The sequence below is a fragment of the Mustela nivalis genome (genome assembly GCF_964662115.1).
Source record: "Mustela nivalis genome assembly, chromosome: 13".
Classification (NCBI taxonomy): Eukaryota; Metazoa; Chordata; class Mammalia; order Carnivora; family Mustelidae; genus Mustela; species Mustela nivalis.
The window spans coordinates 17,415,854-17,433,454 of record NC_139032.1 but is presented as its reverse complement, the minus strand read 5'-3'; the positions used below and the strand labels follow the sequence as shown (position 1 = coordinate 17,433,454).

General features: G+C 47.0%; 1 protein-coding gene across 1 annotated transcript; it reads right to left on the bottom strand.

Moving 5' to 3' along the window:
• Positions 1-15,712: 15,712 nt before the first annotated feature.
• On the bottom strand, positions 15,713-17,073 carry FOXB2 (forkhead box B2). Its single transcript, XM_082697206.1, has one exon. It carries the CDS (start codon positions 17,066-17,068, stop codon positions 15,761-15,763), a length of 1,308 nt encoding a protein of 435 aa, XP_082553332.1. The 5' UTR covers positions 17,069-17,073; the 3' UTR covers positions 15,713-15,760.
• Between the last annotated feature and the right edge of the window lie 528 nt (positions 17,074-17,601).

The following is a 17,601-nucleotide window of genomic DNA, read 5'->3' as shown; positions in this document are numbered from 1 at the left end:
GGGTGATTCTGTTCTCTGCACATACACAGTAACTGAGTACATACTGTGTGGAAAACAGCATGCAGGGAGAAATACGAAGATTTCCATAAAGATAAGTCCCTGTTATTCTACAGTTCATTTTGGCAGAAGAGCCGGTGACATGCCCAGCTCAAATTACGGCACACTGGGTCATGGATTTAATTCTCTAAGGATGAAGAAAAGAGATATTAATAACAGAGACCAGAGAAAGATAGAGGCAAATTGGTAAGACTCCTTGGAAAGAAAGAAAGGAAATATTGGTAATGCCTGGGTGGCTCAGTGGGTTAAGCTTCTGCCTTTGGCTCAGGTCATGATCTCAGGGTCCTGGGATCAAGCCCCACATCAGGCTCTCTGCTCAGCAGAGCCTGCTTCCTCCTCTCTCTCTGCCTGCTTCTCTGCCTACTTGTGATCTCCAACTGTCAAATAAATAAAATCTTGAAAAGAAAAGAAAAGAAAAGAAAAGAAATATTGTTTCCTGCAATCTATTAGCCACTATAAGAGTTGGTTTTTAAGTTGGGTTTTGAAGGAAGGGCACAATTTAATAGTTGATATAGAAAGAATGGAGAGCCCAAGAGAAAAATAGAAAAAAAGTATGCAAAGTGTGCTGATTTATATGTTACATTGTTTTACTCATCATCCTGGGTGAGTCCACATTTTCACATGAACTTTTAATTATTGTCAGTTTCAAAGTTTGCCTTCCTTCCATGATATAATCTAAAATTTCATTCTAAATAATGTTCAAATCATTTTACAATTTTTCTTTTAGTAAGCTTTTAATATTTCTGAAACGAGTTACTTTTAAGTAACTTGGATACAATACCAAAATTAATTTTAAAGCCAGGAAATTGTTTCTATAAATATGGTTTTAAAATCATCACATCGCTTTGAAAAGTTGTAAGAAATATTGCCTGGATCTAGTTTAAAAAAAAAAAAATACTGTCCAAAACAACTTCCCCTTTCAGCTGGCCTCCTTTATTAAATCATACTAATTTTTAGGATTTTTTTTTTCCAATCTGTCTCCAGTTACTAAGAAACATTTCTCAATTGGTTTTTGAAAATAGGAATTTCAATTTTGATTGTCAACAAACTGGATTTTATTTATTGGCTAAAGTAAATCTAATTAGGTAGGTATTCTTTGTCCAGTCTTACAGATGTAAAAACCAAAACCCAAAGAATTTCAGAGATTTTTTGAAGCAGTTTCTGACTGTGGGTAAGAGCTGGGTGTGAGTTTGGCTGCCTTGAGACACAATCTTGGCTCCAACACAAAGTAGCTAAATGATCTTGGCAAAGCAACTGAATCTCTGTCTCTCTTGAAGCCATTCGACTTACTAGGATTTCGTTACTTAAGATTTTGTTTTTGTTTTTGAACAGTTAGGTGGATGGTCTCCACATCTGAATATTCATTAAGTCAAGATGGTGGACTATATTGACTAAATTCTTATTCCTCTTCAACAAAACTTTAAGAACATACCATGATGGGGGCTGGCTTGGGTGGCTCAGTGGGTTAAAGCCTCTGCCTTTGGCTCAGGTCATGACCCCAGAGTTCTGGGATCGAGCCCTGCATAGGACTCTCTGCTCAATGGGACGCCTACTTCCCCCTCTCTCTCTCTGCCTGCCTCTCTGCCTACTTGTGACCTCTCTCTCTGTGTCAAGTAAATAAAATCTTTTTTTAAAAAGGGGAAAAAAAAGATCTTATTTGTTTATTTGATGGAGAGATCACAAGTAGGCAGAGAGGCAGGCAGAGAGAGAGGGGGAAGCAGGCTTCTTGCTGAGCAGAGAGCCTGATACAGGGCTTGATCCCAGGACCCTCGGATCATGACCTGAGCCGAAGGCAGAGGCTTAACCCACTGAGCCACCCAGGCCCCCCAGTAAATAAAATCTTAAAAAAAAAAAAAAAAAGAACGTACCATAACTCCCATATTAGTCGGTAGAGGTACAAAGATGAAAAAGATTATGTCAAGAAACTTTCAAAAACTTTCCACAAATACAAATATCAAAGCAGCAAAACCAGTATGTAGTGGGCCAACCTGTTCTTGGACATCAAAATAAATTTGGCATGGACCCTATCATGCTCAAATTTCTCTTAAACGCCTCAATAACTGTAAATCACTTGAATACTCTGTCAAAACTCTTATTTCAAAACATATTTTTACTGTTCTCATAGAAAACTATACAAAAGTCCCTATGTGTGTTTATTCCAACTTGCTATTGTTTTATAGGACGTTCTTAAGGGGCTTAAGGTGAGCCAGTATCCTTCCAGTGAGGAGCTCTGGCTGGGGCCCACTCACTCACTACTTACTTTTATTACTGCAACTCGTTTAAAAAGTCAATATTCTCCTATTACATCTATAAGCAGAATGGTCAAATTCAGAAGTTGCATAAATCACTTTTTAGACAAACCATAAGAGACTCTTAATCTCATGAAACAAACTGAGGGTTGCCAGGGGGAGGGGAGTAGGGAGAAGGGGGTGGGATTATGGACATTGGGGAGGGTATGGGCTATGGTGAGTGCTGTGAAATGTGTAAACCTGGCGATTCACAGACCTGTACCCCTGGGGCAAATAATACAGTTTATGTTAATAAAAATTTTAAAAACAAAACAAAAACACTTTTTTTTTTTTTACCTTCAACCTATTCGATTATTTTTGACCTTATTTGATTGTTTGTTTGTTTTACCACTTTGCTCTCTAGCCTCCTACCTTCCGGGGAGAATTGGATCATTTTGTTCCTTGACTCTTGAAGAGTGAAGGTCAAACAATGTGGTCTGGAGAAGCCCCCTGGGAACTCAGCTGCTGGACTGGGTCTGTCGCACTGAGATCACAGAACTTATCTGCAAACTCATACCACTTTACAAAGCCACGTTGCAATGAAGTCCTGCAGAGAACACAAGGTTATGCTACTATAAACACATGCTTTGGCACTTTTATTTTAAAAGAGTTTATTACTTGTTAAAGCAAAGACGTTTTCAATGTTTTCCTTGGTTGATATTTATCAGCATATCTATGCCTCTGCATATTGTTTCATATTACGAACTTGAACCTGAAATTTTCCCTCCATGGTTCCCTGCACTTACTTTGTACACATCTTGGTCAGAGGAGACAGTCTTCTGCTTTGGACTATCAGATCCTTTGAGGCAGATGCATTAAAATCCAGTCAGGAGACAGAAACCATTCCAGTTATTTTGACGAACAGAATTTCATTTAATGAATAATTAAGTAGGTGTAAAAATGTTAATAACGGAACACGTAGAAAGAGAACTCTGAACTATCACAGTCACAGCAACAGCAGAAATCACCTACCAGGTTTAGGCTGGAGAGAACATGGGAAGAAGTTGGCATTATTAACACTCAGAAACTCAGAGGTGATTCCCAGGTTGCTAACCCTCAGAACGCAGGGAGCGTCCTGGGGCTGACGTGCTGACGTCTCTGAGGAGGGGCATGACGGGGTTGATTCTTTAAGCTTCGGGAAAACTTCCAGCTGGATTCAGCTGCTGCTACAAGAAGGCACTGCAGGGTAAAGAAGTTTTGCTGCATGAGGCTTTCAGGAATCACAAGCAGAAAGGAAGCCCCAGAAGGAACAAGCAGAAAGGAGCAAATCCCTTCTTTTCTCACTGTTGCTACTACCACTAGAAACCCACATTACCAGAACTCAACATATAGCCAGCAGGCAAAGCAGAAACGTGGTATGCAAAGTCCCAGCTTCCCAGAGCAGAGTAGGGAAGGGGAGGCTTGGAGATGAGAGACAAGAGCTTAATAGTTGGCGGTGCAGGCCGGGAATGTGTCTTATAATCAGCACCTGGCAGAGGTCCTGCACGAGGACAGAGTTGAATAATTGCTTGTGGGGTGGAGATGTGGGGGTAGTTAGATTTAAAACTGATTTTAGGGGCACCTGGGTGGCTCAGTGGGTTAAAGCCTTTGCCTTTGGCTTGGGTCAAGATCCCAGGGTCCTGGGATCGAGCCCCGCATCGGGCTCTCTGCTCAGCAGGGAGGCTGCTTCCTCCCCTCTCTGTCTCTGCCTGCCCCTCTGCCTACTTGTGATCTCTGTCTGCTAAATAAATGAATTAAATTAAATTTTAAAAAACCACTGATTTTAATAGCCAACATCTTAGTTCCTCTTTTTTTTTTTTTTTTTTTTTTAAGATTTTATTTATTTATTTGACAGACAGAGATCAGAAGTAGGCAGAAAGACAGGCCGGGGGGCGGGGAAGCAGGCTCCCTGCTGAGCAGAGAGACCGACATGGGACTCCATCCCAGGACCCTGAGATCATGACCCAAGCCAAAGGCAGAGGCTTTAGCCCATTGAGCCACCCAGGTGCCCCCTCTTAGTTCCTCTTCTAAGAAGAGCTGTCTTCATGTTGGAAAAAAACCTGATAGAACACTTCCCCTTGTAGAAGGCGAGGTCCCAATGGTTACAGTCTCCACAGAGAGAAGAAGAATTAAACCATCCCTCATAAAAAGTTAGTGGCCACCTGGGTGGCTCAGTGAGTTAAGCCTCTGCCTTTGGCTCAGGTCATGATCTCAGGATCCTGGGATTGAGACCCGTATCAGGCTCTTTGCTCGGCAGGGAGCTTGTTTCCCTCTCTCTCTGCCTGCCTCTCTGCCTACTTTTGATCTCTCTCTGTCAAATAAATAAATAAAATCTTAAAAAAAAAAAAGTTAGTGGGTATTGGGGTGGAGTAGGGTGAAGGGCAGTGGAAGCAACTGGAGAAGGGGAAGGGGGGTGGGGGAGAGCAAATAGACCAATAAGAGAGTCAAGGCCAATCAAACTATAAGACTAGACTGAATGGCAAAGACAATCAAAAGTCCTGGTAGAGAGATGATAGAAGTACTTTTTAAAGTAATAAATATTTCAATTGAATGAAGTAAGGTAAACTCAAATAAATCTTCAAGACATTGGTGTTTGCTCCTCATGCCTTTTACACCTGGAATGATTGCAAATAAAGGAGGCAGGATGCTTTTATGTTGAGATGATCCTTAAAGTGAACCAGGTCTCTGGGAGCTGGAGTTGTAAGCAAAAATGCCTCTATACCTTCTCCAGCTTCTAAAGTCCCCAGAGAGACAGGGGTGTGAGTCTGTCACAGAACATGGAATAAGGCTATAGAAAAGATCATGAACTCTCAAGGATTAGAGGGGATCCCAGCTTGAGTCCTGGTAACATTTGTTTTCTTAGAATGCACACATTTTGTTAGAATGCACACTATGAAAACAAAGCAGTTTTGTAAATATTTGGCTAAGTGGTTCCATTTTTAGGCAAAGCGTGAGTTCACTAAATTGATGCATCATTTGAACATCTGCAAGGACTCGATCCTCCAAGTTTTAGATCTAAGCCTGCATATGTATAAACTCAGAATAAAACCTATCTCCCAGCGTGCCTGGGTGGCTCAGTGGGTTAAGCCTCTGCCTTTGGCTCAGGATATGATCTCAGGGTCCTGGGACTGAGCCCTGCATTGGGCTCTCTGCTCAGCGGGAAGCCTGCTTCTCCCTCTCTCTGCCTGCCTCTCCGCCTGCTTGCGATCTCTCTCTCTCTCTCTGTGTCAAATAAATAAATAAAATATTTTTAAAAAACCCTATCTCTCCTATATAAAACAGCTGACATAAAGATGAAAGCATCAAAGGAAAGTGTGGTCCGCAAATACAGTTACATCACATTAAGGAAGTGAAGTGAAGTGGTAGTTCCTTTTGTAAAGGAGCTGGCTTATGATGTAAAGATGGGCATAGCAAGAAAACAAATGACTTTTTTTTTATTAATTTAAGATTTTATTTATTTATTTATTTATTTATTTATTTATTTGACAGAGAGAGAAAAAGGGAGAGCACAAGCAGGAGGAGTGTGCTCCCTGAGGCAGGATTTGATCCCAGGACCCCGGGGATCATGACCTGAGCCAAGGCAGACTTAACTGACTGAGCCATTCAGGTGACTTCTAGCTTTAGGGTTTAGTAATTTGCTTCTCAAGTAACCACTGCCTCAGCTGCCTCCTTGATGAAATAAATCTTTTGCTTTCCAATCCAACTATTCCGTCCTGATGAGACTTAATGGTGGGGAGTGCTCCAACTCTGGGGTATATGGGGCTTTTCTGTTTCCCTTGTGCATTAGTATATAATACTCAGACGACTGGGAAGGTGATGGGTAAATTTGATAGGCAACAGTGATGTTCCCCCCCCCCAAGGTTTTATTTATTTTAGAGAGAGATCAAGAGAGAGCTAGGGCAGGAGAGGCAGAGGGAGAAAAAGAGAGAATGTCAAGCCCACTCTGAGCTGAGCACAGCTCTGGACTCGGGGCTTAATCCCACGACTTTGAGATCACCGCCTGAGTTGAAACCAAGAGTCAAACACTTTACTGACTGCTCTATGCAGGCGCCCTTGCACTATGGAGGTTTTGAAAGAAAAAAAGATACTGATCTTAACTAATGTTCAAAGTTATTTGGGTGTGGCTGATGGTCTGAGATGGCTGTTACTGATGAAAAGAAAATCTCTTGCAGCCCAGAACTTGAGTGTGATCTGGGGCCCAGCAAATCAGCAACATCAGCATCATCTGGTAACTCATTAGACCGGTATCAACTCAGGCTCTGCTTCACACCAGCTGAATCAGAATCTTTGGAGGCAGGGATCCAGCAGAAGGTGTTTCACAAAACTCCCCAGGGGGCACCTGGGTAGCTCAGGGGTAAAGCATCTGCCTTTGTTTTCTTTCTTTCTTCTTTTGAAGATTTTATTTATTTAGTTGACAGAGAGAGATCACAAGTAGGCAGAGAGAAAAAGACAGGGAAGCAGGCTCCCTGCTGAGCAGAGGGCCCGCTTAACCCACTGAGCCATGCAGGCGCCCAAGCACTGGCTTGGGTCATGATATCAGACTCCTCGGATCACGTCGGCAGGCAGCCTGCTTCTTCCTCTCTCTGCCACTCCCCCTGTTTGTGATCTCTCTCTCTCTGTCAAATAAGTAAATAAAATCTTAAAAAAAGACCTCGACAGATGATCACATGTACCTCAAGTTTGATAGGCAATGTTTGCAGACTGATTCGACTTCACCTTTTTTCTTTTTAAGGTGGGAGTAACCAGGCCTGAGTCAGCCTAGGGTTCCCTGGGAAGGAAAAAGATGTTTTCCAGTAATAACTGAGAAGAGGGTTCAAAATTGTTGTATATCAAAGAAATAGGATGTTATTTCGTTCTCTAAGCTGGTGAAGTGAGATATATTTGATCATACTTTGCTTCTCTGGTTCTCTTGGGTTAAAAATTCAGTCTTATAATTTAACTTTAGTTGAATTTAAGTTCTCCAGTGCAACATTTTAATTTTAATTTAATTTTATTTTTAAAAAATATTTCATTTATTTATTTATTTATTTATTTATTTTTTTTTAAGATTTTATTTATTTATTTGACAGAGAGAGATCACAAGTAGGCAGAGAGACAGGCAGAGAGAGAGAGAGATGAGGAAGCAAGCTCCCTGCTGAGCAGAGAGCCCGATGCGGGACTCGATCCCAGGACCTTGAGATCATGACCTGAGCCGAAGGCAGCAGCTTAAACCACTGAGCCACCCAGGCGCCCTCATTTATTTATTTGACAGACAGATATCACAAGTAGGCAGAGAGGCAAGCAGAGAGAGAGGAGGAAGCAGGCTCCCCGCTGAGCAGAGAGCCTGATGCAGGGCTCGATCCCAGGACCCTGGGATCATGACCTGAGCTGAAGGCAGAGGCTTTAACCCACTGAACCACCCAGGTGCCCCACCAGTGCAACATTTTTAAAAACCAAAAATCTCAGTGACCTGGGGTCATTTTTAGAGGTAATCAGGTTTCTGTCATAATAGTTAAGGTATGTTTAGTCTTCTGAAAATTTGCATGTTCTGAGTAGTTACAGACTTTTGCATTTTTTAAAAATTTAAAACAAATTTTTAAAAAGTAGTCTTGGGGCGCCTGGGTGGCTCAGTGGGTTAGGCCTCTGCCTTCGGCTCAGGTCATGGTCTCAGGGTTCTGGGATGGAGCCCCCACATCCGGCTCTCTGCTTGGCAGGGAGCCTGCTTCCTCCTCTCTCTCTGCCTACTTTTGATCTCTCTGTCAAATAAATAAAATCTTAAGAAAAATTAAAAAAAATGAAAGTAGTCTCTACATCCAACATAGGGCTCAATGTCATCACCCCAAGATCAAGAGTCCTATGCTCTACTGACTGAAGCCAGCCACATGCCCCAGACTTCCCCATATTTTTTTTTTTAAAGAAACGATTTCGATGTAGACAAGGAAGACACAATACAGGTTTACTTGAACTAGTACAAATAGTATTTTTTTTTTTTTAAGATTTTGTTTATTTCAGATAGAGGGGGAGAGAGCACCAGCTGGAGAGGAAGAGGGAGAAGCAGGCTCCCCACTGAGTAGGGAGCCCAACTCAGGGCTCATTCCCAGGACCCTGGGATCATGACCTGAGCCAAGAGCAGACTGAGCCACCCAAGAGCCCCTAAAACATTGTCACTACTCAAAAAAGATTTGCCAACTGGGAAAAAGGAGAATTATATTACTATTTTGGAAAACTGCATATTATTTCGCATTTGGGAGGAATTGCCTAAGCTAGCAGAATGTATTAACTTAATGCTCATTATCTGCCTAGTTTCAAGAAGACTTTGGGGCTACTAAAAAACTTCATGCAATGTGAAAGATGAAAAGAGAGAAAGCGAGTAGAAAAAGGAGCAAAAGAATACAAGACTTGGGGCGCCTGGCTGGATCTGTCAGAAGAACATTTGACTCTTGATTTGGGGGTTGTGAGTTTGAGCCCCACGTAGGGTTTAGAGCTTACTTAAAAAAGAGAGAGAGAGAAAGAGGGATTTTTTCTTTATCAAGCCTTCTTTGTAATTTCAGCCTTTTTGCATTTTCCCATTGCAGTTTTATGGGACAGCAATTCTCACAAAATTCCCCCAGAGTCAAAACTTAAAAGTGACAGCGGTCTTGTCAAAGACAGAGCAGGAGGACAGCAGGATGTGTGTGGTTCCTTCTTCTCTACAGTTCTTTGCCTTTAAAGGACATTTTTACCAGTCAGGTCTTCACCCCTCCCCCAAACTGAAGATGCTACATTAAAATATAATAATTTACATTTTGGGGGCGCCTGGATGGCTCAGTGAGTTAAGCCTCTGCCTTTGGCTCAGGTCATGATCTCAGGGTCCTGGGAGTGAGCCCCACATCAGGCTCTCTACTCAGCAGGGAGCCTGCTTCCCTTCTCTACTTGCCTCTCTGCCTACTTGTGGTCTCTGTCAAATAAATAAATAAATCCTTAAAAAAATAATAATTTACATTTTGTTGACACGCTAGTTTTATTGGCTGGAGAGATCTTTGAGTGATCTTTCCCCTGGTTATAAAAGTAAAACATGGTCGGTGTAGGCAGACAATCCAAAACAATCGAGATCATATGGAAAACAAGAAAATAAGATGATTTATGATTTCAGCAGTCTGGAGTCTAGAGGTACCGCTGTTTATATTTGGTGCATAAACATTTTCTATATGAGCAAAATTTTATAAGCATTATTTGTGATGGCTGCATGATATTCCATAGTATATAAACAGCATCACTTATTTAAACACCTCCCTGTGGGGATACAGGTTAATCCCTATACAATAAATTGCAACAAAATTAATGATACAAAATTCTCACCTGGGATGAATTCTTAGGCAGACTGACGCCTCTTTTTTTTAGGCAATAAATGTGGCTGCCACATAGTTATACAGTACCCTGTCCTCTCTAGCTAAGAACTTTTTTTTTTAAAGATTTTATTTATTTATTTATTTGACACGCAGAGAGAGAGAGATCACAAATAGGCAGAGAGAGAGAGAGGGAAGCAGGCTCCCTGCTGAGCAGAGAGCCCGATGATTCAAGGCTTGATCCCAAGATCCTGAGATCATGACCTGAGCTGAAGGGGGAGACTTAACCCACTGAGCTACCCAGGCGCCCCACTAAGAACCATTCTTAAAAAAAGAATGGATATTGCTTTTAAGCCAAGATTATTTCCGATAAGTAGTGTTATAGACACATACATTGGAAAAATTGATCGAGAGTTTCCTGAGAGAAAACCCAAACAATATTAGGTTAGAAAATTATAATTCCTTTTATTTCTTTGTTAATATTAGATGTGTACATCTGCCCCTCCCCTGTCTCTCTCTCTCTGCTTCTTTCTTTGCTTCCTCCCTCTCCCTCCTCCTTCCCCCCTTTTCCCCTTTTCTCATCTGTGTGCTTCAATGTTGTGGATCCTTTCTGGAATGAATCTAGTTCAGCTGGGCTTGGACTACAGCTCTCCAGCTCCCTTTTTGCTAAGCATTCATCCGCAGTAACAGTAAAAAACACGCTGTCTGTGAAGGTGCTGACAGGGCTGGAAGTGGCTCAGATGGGAGAGCGTAGTTCAATGCATTTTTTAAATGATGCCACAATAATGAGATCTGTGACTTACAAGCAAAGCCTGGTGTCTTGTGCACACAAAAGACCTGTTCTTTGTGGCAGGAAACAACTATTTGGATCAAACAAAGCATCATCAAAATAGCTTCTTAGCAGTATTCTTTTAAAAATATTCTCATGAGTCACTAATTTCGTTTCTCTGAATTTTTGTATAATTTCATAAAATCCCTTTTTAATATGGCATTCTCAGCATGGTTCTTCAGTCTGAAGAAAAGTTACTATAATCAACTATAGTTCTCAGATGCTTTATTTTCTGCTTAATGATATATGTGCATATCATGTGACTGTGTTGTAGATCATATGAATATATTATAGCTTAAAACTCAGAATTTGAATTTCATGGACCATGCTAAAATTCAATAAAACGACATTTGGATGCAAGGGGGAAAGTACAACATGTGGCTTAAATTTTCCTTAAAATACACAGGGGATAGTTAAGGGGGAAAAGTGCTTGGGACAGAGTACATCTGGAGTCTTGCCAGATTCATCCCATTTAAACAATGGTTTAAGACTGAATTGAAATCCCAAGCAGATCTCTTAAATCTCCCCCAAAGGGTATAAGGTAGCATTTCAGCTTTGACAGATAAAGTTAATGAAAATACTTCAAATGAGCAAAATGAAAATGTTGGACTTGAAGAAACTGTTTTGCCTTTTGGAATTCAAGGACTTCCCACCGCCACTTGAATCCCCACTCTGCCTTTTTACCTACAAAGTGGTTATCATTGGCTTTCGAAACCCCTTCTTTCCAATGCCAACTCCACCCTGCCCCTATACCCCCACACAGAATCATATCCCCATAGTCTGCTTAACACTGCTACCACTTCAAACCTTTGCCACATCATCCAAGCCTGAATATGCCCCCCCAGACTATCTTTTCTGCCCATTTCATAGTCAGGTACAATGATGAACGGGAATTCTTGTCCAGTGGAGGAACCACGTCCCACCATCATTTACCAAGATCTCTGTATCATTTTGTGCGTATCAGAGATGGTGATTTTTGTCAGTGAATGGAATTTAAGGGGAATTGGTGGCTTTGAGAATCAATTTTTTTTCTCCTAAGGCATTCTGTTTCCATACTGTTCTGGACTCTTTCTGTACTAGTGCCAAGCAGGCAAATGTCACCTTTGAATCCCAGGAGAAGATGTGTTGATCAGCCTTCCAACCCCCCTATGCAAAGATGCTTAGTACCACGGCCAGCTAACTGGCTCTGATTCCTCTGGATGCCACCAGCCTTCCTCCCTGGCTGGACTCGTGCCAGTCTACTTAAGGAGATAATTGACCACAGGCCAGCTTGACTGACAGCCTTCCTAAGTGCCAGATGCCAACTGTGCCGATTCTGGAGAGCCTGTTCTGCTAGCGACTACAGCTAAAATAGCTTTGTCCTCCCTCTGCCCTTAGCTCTTGTCTCTGCTTCCCAAGGAAATACAATCAAATGGATGATTCCAAGCTGTTTCCCTCTTACTTTACTGTAAAGATATCTATACTGAAATCTCTCTCTTGTTTCATTGCTTCTGCCCATCTTGCTCAAGGTCCCCTGCCTGCAGGTGAGTGGGATACAGGCTAAGCAACCCTATTCTTTTTTATCATCCTGGAAAGCAGGACTCTCTCCCCTAATGATGTTATGAAACCACCACAAATGATTTTATTAAACATGCGAACTGAGATGGTCATACCTTTTTATTGTCTCTACTTGCATCTCACTTCTATCCAGAATTTACTTTCCCTCTATCTCAACCTGTCGCTAGAGAGAGAATCCTGTGAGTTCAGAAGAGATCACATACTCAGTTGAGAGGGTCACCAAAATAGTACCATCAATTTATTATTCTTACTAGCTTTTGTACTTCTCTATATACTTTGATTATTACCAGGATAATACTTTTTTCCTTTTTTTTTTTTTTTTTTTTTTTTTAATGGCCTGAACCCTATGAACATGTTTAAAATAAGCACCGGATCTGGTTCCAATGTCCTTAAATGGATGTTTTATGGCATCTGGGTATGAAAATCTGCTGATGAGCAGTGAGCCTCAGGCCTAGGGTCCTCCTCAGTCCTGGTATCTCAGAGGTCTGCCAAGACTAATCCTGCCAGGTTCCTGGCTTGGGAATGGGGTGGTAATTGCTTAGGCAGATAAAGCCCCACACAATACAATCAGACTCCTCATCCCATCTTAGTTAAGAGGGGTCTTTAAGACAGGGTTAGTGTCTGGGGCTTCGATTGGAAGCCTCCCTTGGGATCTGAGTTTTGGCAGAAAGCTCCCCCCACCCTTATTTATTTGCCTGAATTCCCAGGTTCTCTCTCTACTCTCAATGCCAAGCATTGCTTCCTTTGGGTACCTGGATCTCCTGCTGAATAAAAATTCGAGTAGAATTATCTCTAAGTTCACTTGGCCTACCCTTCTCCTTTCTCTCTTTTCTTCCAGTAAATACTAAACACCCTTGTTTTCCACACAGAGGCAGGAAGGAGTTCGCTCAGCGGGACCAGGAAAACTGTGAGGGACAATTGCTCATTTCCTGCGGCTGTGGCCCACAGGCTCCTTTCTTCCCAGGGGGGACTACTGCTTAGGCCAGCTCTGTGGGTGCTAAAGGACACTTTGGGCTGTGCCCCTTTCCTGGAAATGGGGCCCTGGGCACCGCTAAAATCACACCTTTTGGACAGCTGGACCAGAAGGAAGGAGTGTTCTTTTGAACAAACCCCTGGGATTCAATTGCTCTTTCCAGCCAATGGACTCTTCTAAACTGGGGGTCCTGACCCCAGGACTTCTAGGCACCCACTCATCCAGAGGAGGGCAAAGAAGCCAAACTCCAAAGTCCCTCCAAATCTGTGACTCCCCCATGTCAGTGTCCCCCCCCCCTTCTTTTCTCTTTTTCCACCACATCAGACTAGTGAAGAGGAAAACCCTACAGAAACCCTTCCAGAGTCTCAAGTTGGAAGAAGTGGGTACACCAGTTGTTTCATCTCGCAAGGACTTGGTGCCCTAAACGGAGACCAAACCTCGCCTGCGCGCTGAGATGCAACTTGTAAACACCTACTTCAAGATATAACCACCCTCCCCCTCAGTGTCATTACTGTGTGCAGGTCATCTTGTAGGTCCTTTATTTTCTTCGGAGGAAAGGTTAGAGGAGGCTTCTGTTGGGCCTGACTGAGCAGAGGGAAGTCGGTTCAAGACGGAGCCCTGTTCGAGGTCGGAGAGCAGCCAGACGGCCGTGGCTTCCCCGACCCGCACCGGGCCGGGCCGCCTCGCCAGCTCCCCGCGCGGCTCGGCAGCCGCCGCAGCCCGCAGGTTCCCTCCCGGGAGAGCGGACCGCGGAGCCGGGGGTTCTAGCCCGCCCAGCGCTCTGCGGCTCGGGGCCCCAGGCTGCCGCCGCCTCCCGAGGCCCTGCTCGCCTAGGACGCTCCCCGAGCGGGAGCGCAACAGGTCTTCCAGGCTTCGGTGGCGGGGCGCCGCGGTGGCAGGGACCTGGCCCCGACTTCCCCGCCCCGGTCTGTCTTCTAGACTTAAGGGGGCGCCGCAGGGCATCTACCTACCAGTACGGAGTCCCTGGCGTGGCCCGCCCTCCAGGCCCTTAGGAAAGGGGAAGGGTGTTGGGTGGTGGTGATGGTGAACTGAAGTGAACCTCAAATGGGAACAAAAAAATTCCCTGTTGCGGATTTTTTGCTAATGCGGTTCCCTGCCCTGAGGTGGGCTGGGGATCCGGAGGCCAGCATAAAGATGGTGGAATTCCAGAAGATAATTGCGCCAACGGATAATAGGAGCAATGGAGGACGCTCGTCCCTGGTGGCGGCTCTGCTGTGAACTCACCCCCTACGAGGCTCTGAAGTTGAGAAATATAGGGGAGGGGAGGATTTGGAAAGTTCCTTGACCGCCCAGTGGGCGCTCAGACTGCCGCCTCCTCTCCTGAGAAGCGCAACATCCTCACACCGGCAGCGGCATATCCAGAGAGAAGCTTTAATGGGGAACACCGCGTACAACACCGGCAGACATGAACTTGTTACAAAGTCACAACCCGAACGCGGCGCGGACACAAGCCCAAGGTGAATCAGAGGCAAAGGGCGGCGGCCTCCTCCTTACCCGCCCCCCTTCGTTCCCAAAAGTTTGTTGCGAGTAAAGTGCTATTCCTGGGGCTCAAAAAGGGGGAAGGAGCCATAGCCGCAAGTTTCTTTTCCACTCACGAGCTGAAAATGAAAAATTCGCCTGAAAGTCGTAGGCGCCAAACAGCGCTCGGAATACCACATCGACCGCGGCGCGCCGAAGGGACGGAAGTCGTCCTCCGACATCTGTCCGGAGGCTGGAAGGCAACCAACCGTCAAGAAACGCTCCTGGAAGCGTTAAGACCAATACTGTCGGGTGCTGGCGCGGGTTTTTCTTGCACTCATGATTAGAGGAGCAAAATCCCATGATGCAAGTGATTTTTTTTTTTCCCCTTTAAAGTACCAAATGGAACGGTTCGTGGGAATTAACATTATTTGGGGGCTCCTTAATAGCCTCATCCGATTGGTACACAAACGAATTGCAGGTAAAAAGCCGCCTTTATTGTCTCTCTTTGGTTGTGTTCCCCCGAACTTTACTTTTGGAATCTGGGGCTTTGCTCCTTAAGCCGCTGCCATTCTGTTTTGTGCAAACTAATTGCTTTAGCTGTCCTTCTGTCCTTGTCGACCCCCGGGTCAGAGCAAGAAACTGAACTGTTTCCCAAGATCCTTCGTGGAGTTCCTGCTGCCCCCTCACCCCCAAGCGACTTTATTCGTGATACCGTGTCCTCGCCCATTTAGCTGACCGGCAAGATAACGATATGAAAATGCTCTCTCTTTTCCATCTTAAATAAAACGAGATTTCTTTAGTGAATAGCAGTTTTGTCTTGGATGTTGACGAGAGGCCTCTCCCAGGGTGAGAAACTTGGTGACTGAGGTCCGTTTGAAGCGTCATTGTCTGTTGGATTTCTCCCGGGGAGGTTTAGCTCTGCCAGCTTCTGCTCCCAGGAATGAGGGTGTAAATCCATTTCCAATTTGCCAAAGAGGCTTCCCCAAACTCCCTCGCTCCCTCCCCCCATAACTTACTGACTTACAATATTAATTACAATAGAAACTCTTACCTGAAAATTTCCTTTCATTAATCTGATTGTACAACATAGTATAAACACAAACACCAGAAGTGTTATATTTATTCAGATCACTGGAGAATCCGCTTTCGGGTTTGTCTGTTCAAAGACTTTCCTTTGCCACAAAGGCTCAGGCTCGCCAGGTCTGCCCAGCCTCAGGGCGCCTTCTCCCTAACCGACTGTCGTGGGCCGGGAGTGCCTGCACGCATTCGGCTCCGCCGCTCGCCGTGTCCCCTACGAGTGCACCAGCACCGAGTGCAGGGAGCTGCCCTTGCTCTCGGCCGCACTCGGGGCGGTGGGCTCCAGCAGGGAGGTGGCAGGCGAGGCCGCAGCAGCAGGGCACGCGGTGGACGGCGCCGGCGGCTGCTGAGCGGCCGCGGGGACGGTGAGGGTCGGAGGCAGCGCGGCCACCGGCGGCAGCGAAGGGGTGGGCTTGATGGGCACCGGCACCGCAGGCAGGCTCTGGCTTGCCGAGTGGCACAGGGCCTTGACCGGCACGCCGAAAGCCCCGTACTCTGGACCCACAGGGACCCCCGCCGCGGCGGCGGCGGCGGCGGCCGCGGCCACCGAATCCATAACGCCCACGTGCGGCCACACGGAGCTGACCACGTTGCCAAGCTGGCCCGGCACGGGGTAACCCAGGTGGTGCATGACGGACGCCAAGGGCAGCCCGCCGGCCTGAAGCACGCCCTTGTAGTCTCGGCTGATGATGTTCTCGATGGCGAACGGATGCTTGAAGCCCGACGTGGACGCTGCTGCGGCAGCGGCGGCAGCGGCCGCTGAGCCCAACCCGTAGGGTGGGAACTGCGACAGGCGCCCCACGCTGCCCACGGCCGCCGCCGCCGCTGCCGCAGCCGCCGCCGCCACCGCTGCCGCCTCCTGCATCTTGCCGGGGTGGGACGGCGGCTGAGGCTGCGACTGCTGGGGCGGCTGCTGCGGGGGCTGCGACGAAAGGTGCGGCGGCGGCGGCTGCGGGGCGGGAGGAGGCTGCTGATGGAAATAATGCACCATGTGAGGCGGCGGCGGCGGGGGCGGCGGCGGCTGGGGCGGGTGGTGGTGGTGGTGGTGGTGATGGTGCGCGGCCGCGTGGTGGTGGTGGTGGTGGTGGTGCGGGTGGTGCGGGTGGTGGGGGTGAAGGTGCCCTCCCGGCCCGGCGCCTGGCGCGCCCTTGGTGCTCCCCGCGTGCAGGTGAGTGTGTTCCGCGCGCAGCACCTTGAAGCGCTTTCGGCGCCGCAGGAAGCTGCCGTTCTCGAACATGTCGCCGCAGTCGGGATGCAGCGCCCAGAAGCTGCCCTTGCCGGGCTGGTCCGGCCGCCGCGGGATCTTGATGAAGCAGTCGTTGAAGGAGAGGTTGTGGCGCAGGCTGTTCTGCCAACGCTGCGTGTGCTCGCGGTAGTAGGGGAAGCGCTCCATGATGAACTTGTAGATGTCGCTCAGCGGCAGCATCTTCTCGGCCGAGTGCTGGATGGCCATGGCGGTCAGCGAGATGTACGAGTAGGGCGGCTTTTGGTCGCTGTACGAGCTCTTCCCTGGCCGCGGCATCGCCTCCGGCGCCTCCACTGCCCTCCGGCCCCCACTGGACGGCAGTGTCGCTCCGCACCGGATTGCCGGGGCCTGGAGGGCTGCACTAAGCCCCACTCCGCCCGCCCAGCCCCGCCACCCCGCCCTCTCTGTCCCCAGACCCTCTCGCCGTCTCTCTCCAGACTTCTACCAGCTGCTCCGGGGGGCTCCGCGCCTGCTGCTCTCTCGGGCCAGCTCAGCTCTCCGCGGCTCGCAACTTCTGGCCCGACGGTGGCCGACCCGCGCAGAGAGTGGCGGGCGGGGCGCGCCAGCTTCCCCGCCACACCCTCCCGGCGGCTTCCCCGGGGTGGTCAGAGACCCGGTGCTGGAGCGGGCGGTGGAGGCGTCGGCAGGGCCGCGTTCCCTTCCCGGCCTCCTCTTTTCTTTTTCTCGGTCCGAGGGAAGCTCAGGCCCAGCGGGCTGGGAAGGACGGCACAGGCGGGACTCTGGCCCTTTAAATATCCTAGTTGGCGCTCGTGCTCCAGGGGGCCGGGAGGGCGAGACTTGCTGCGCCC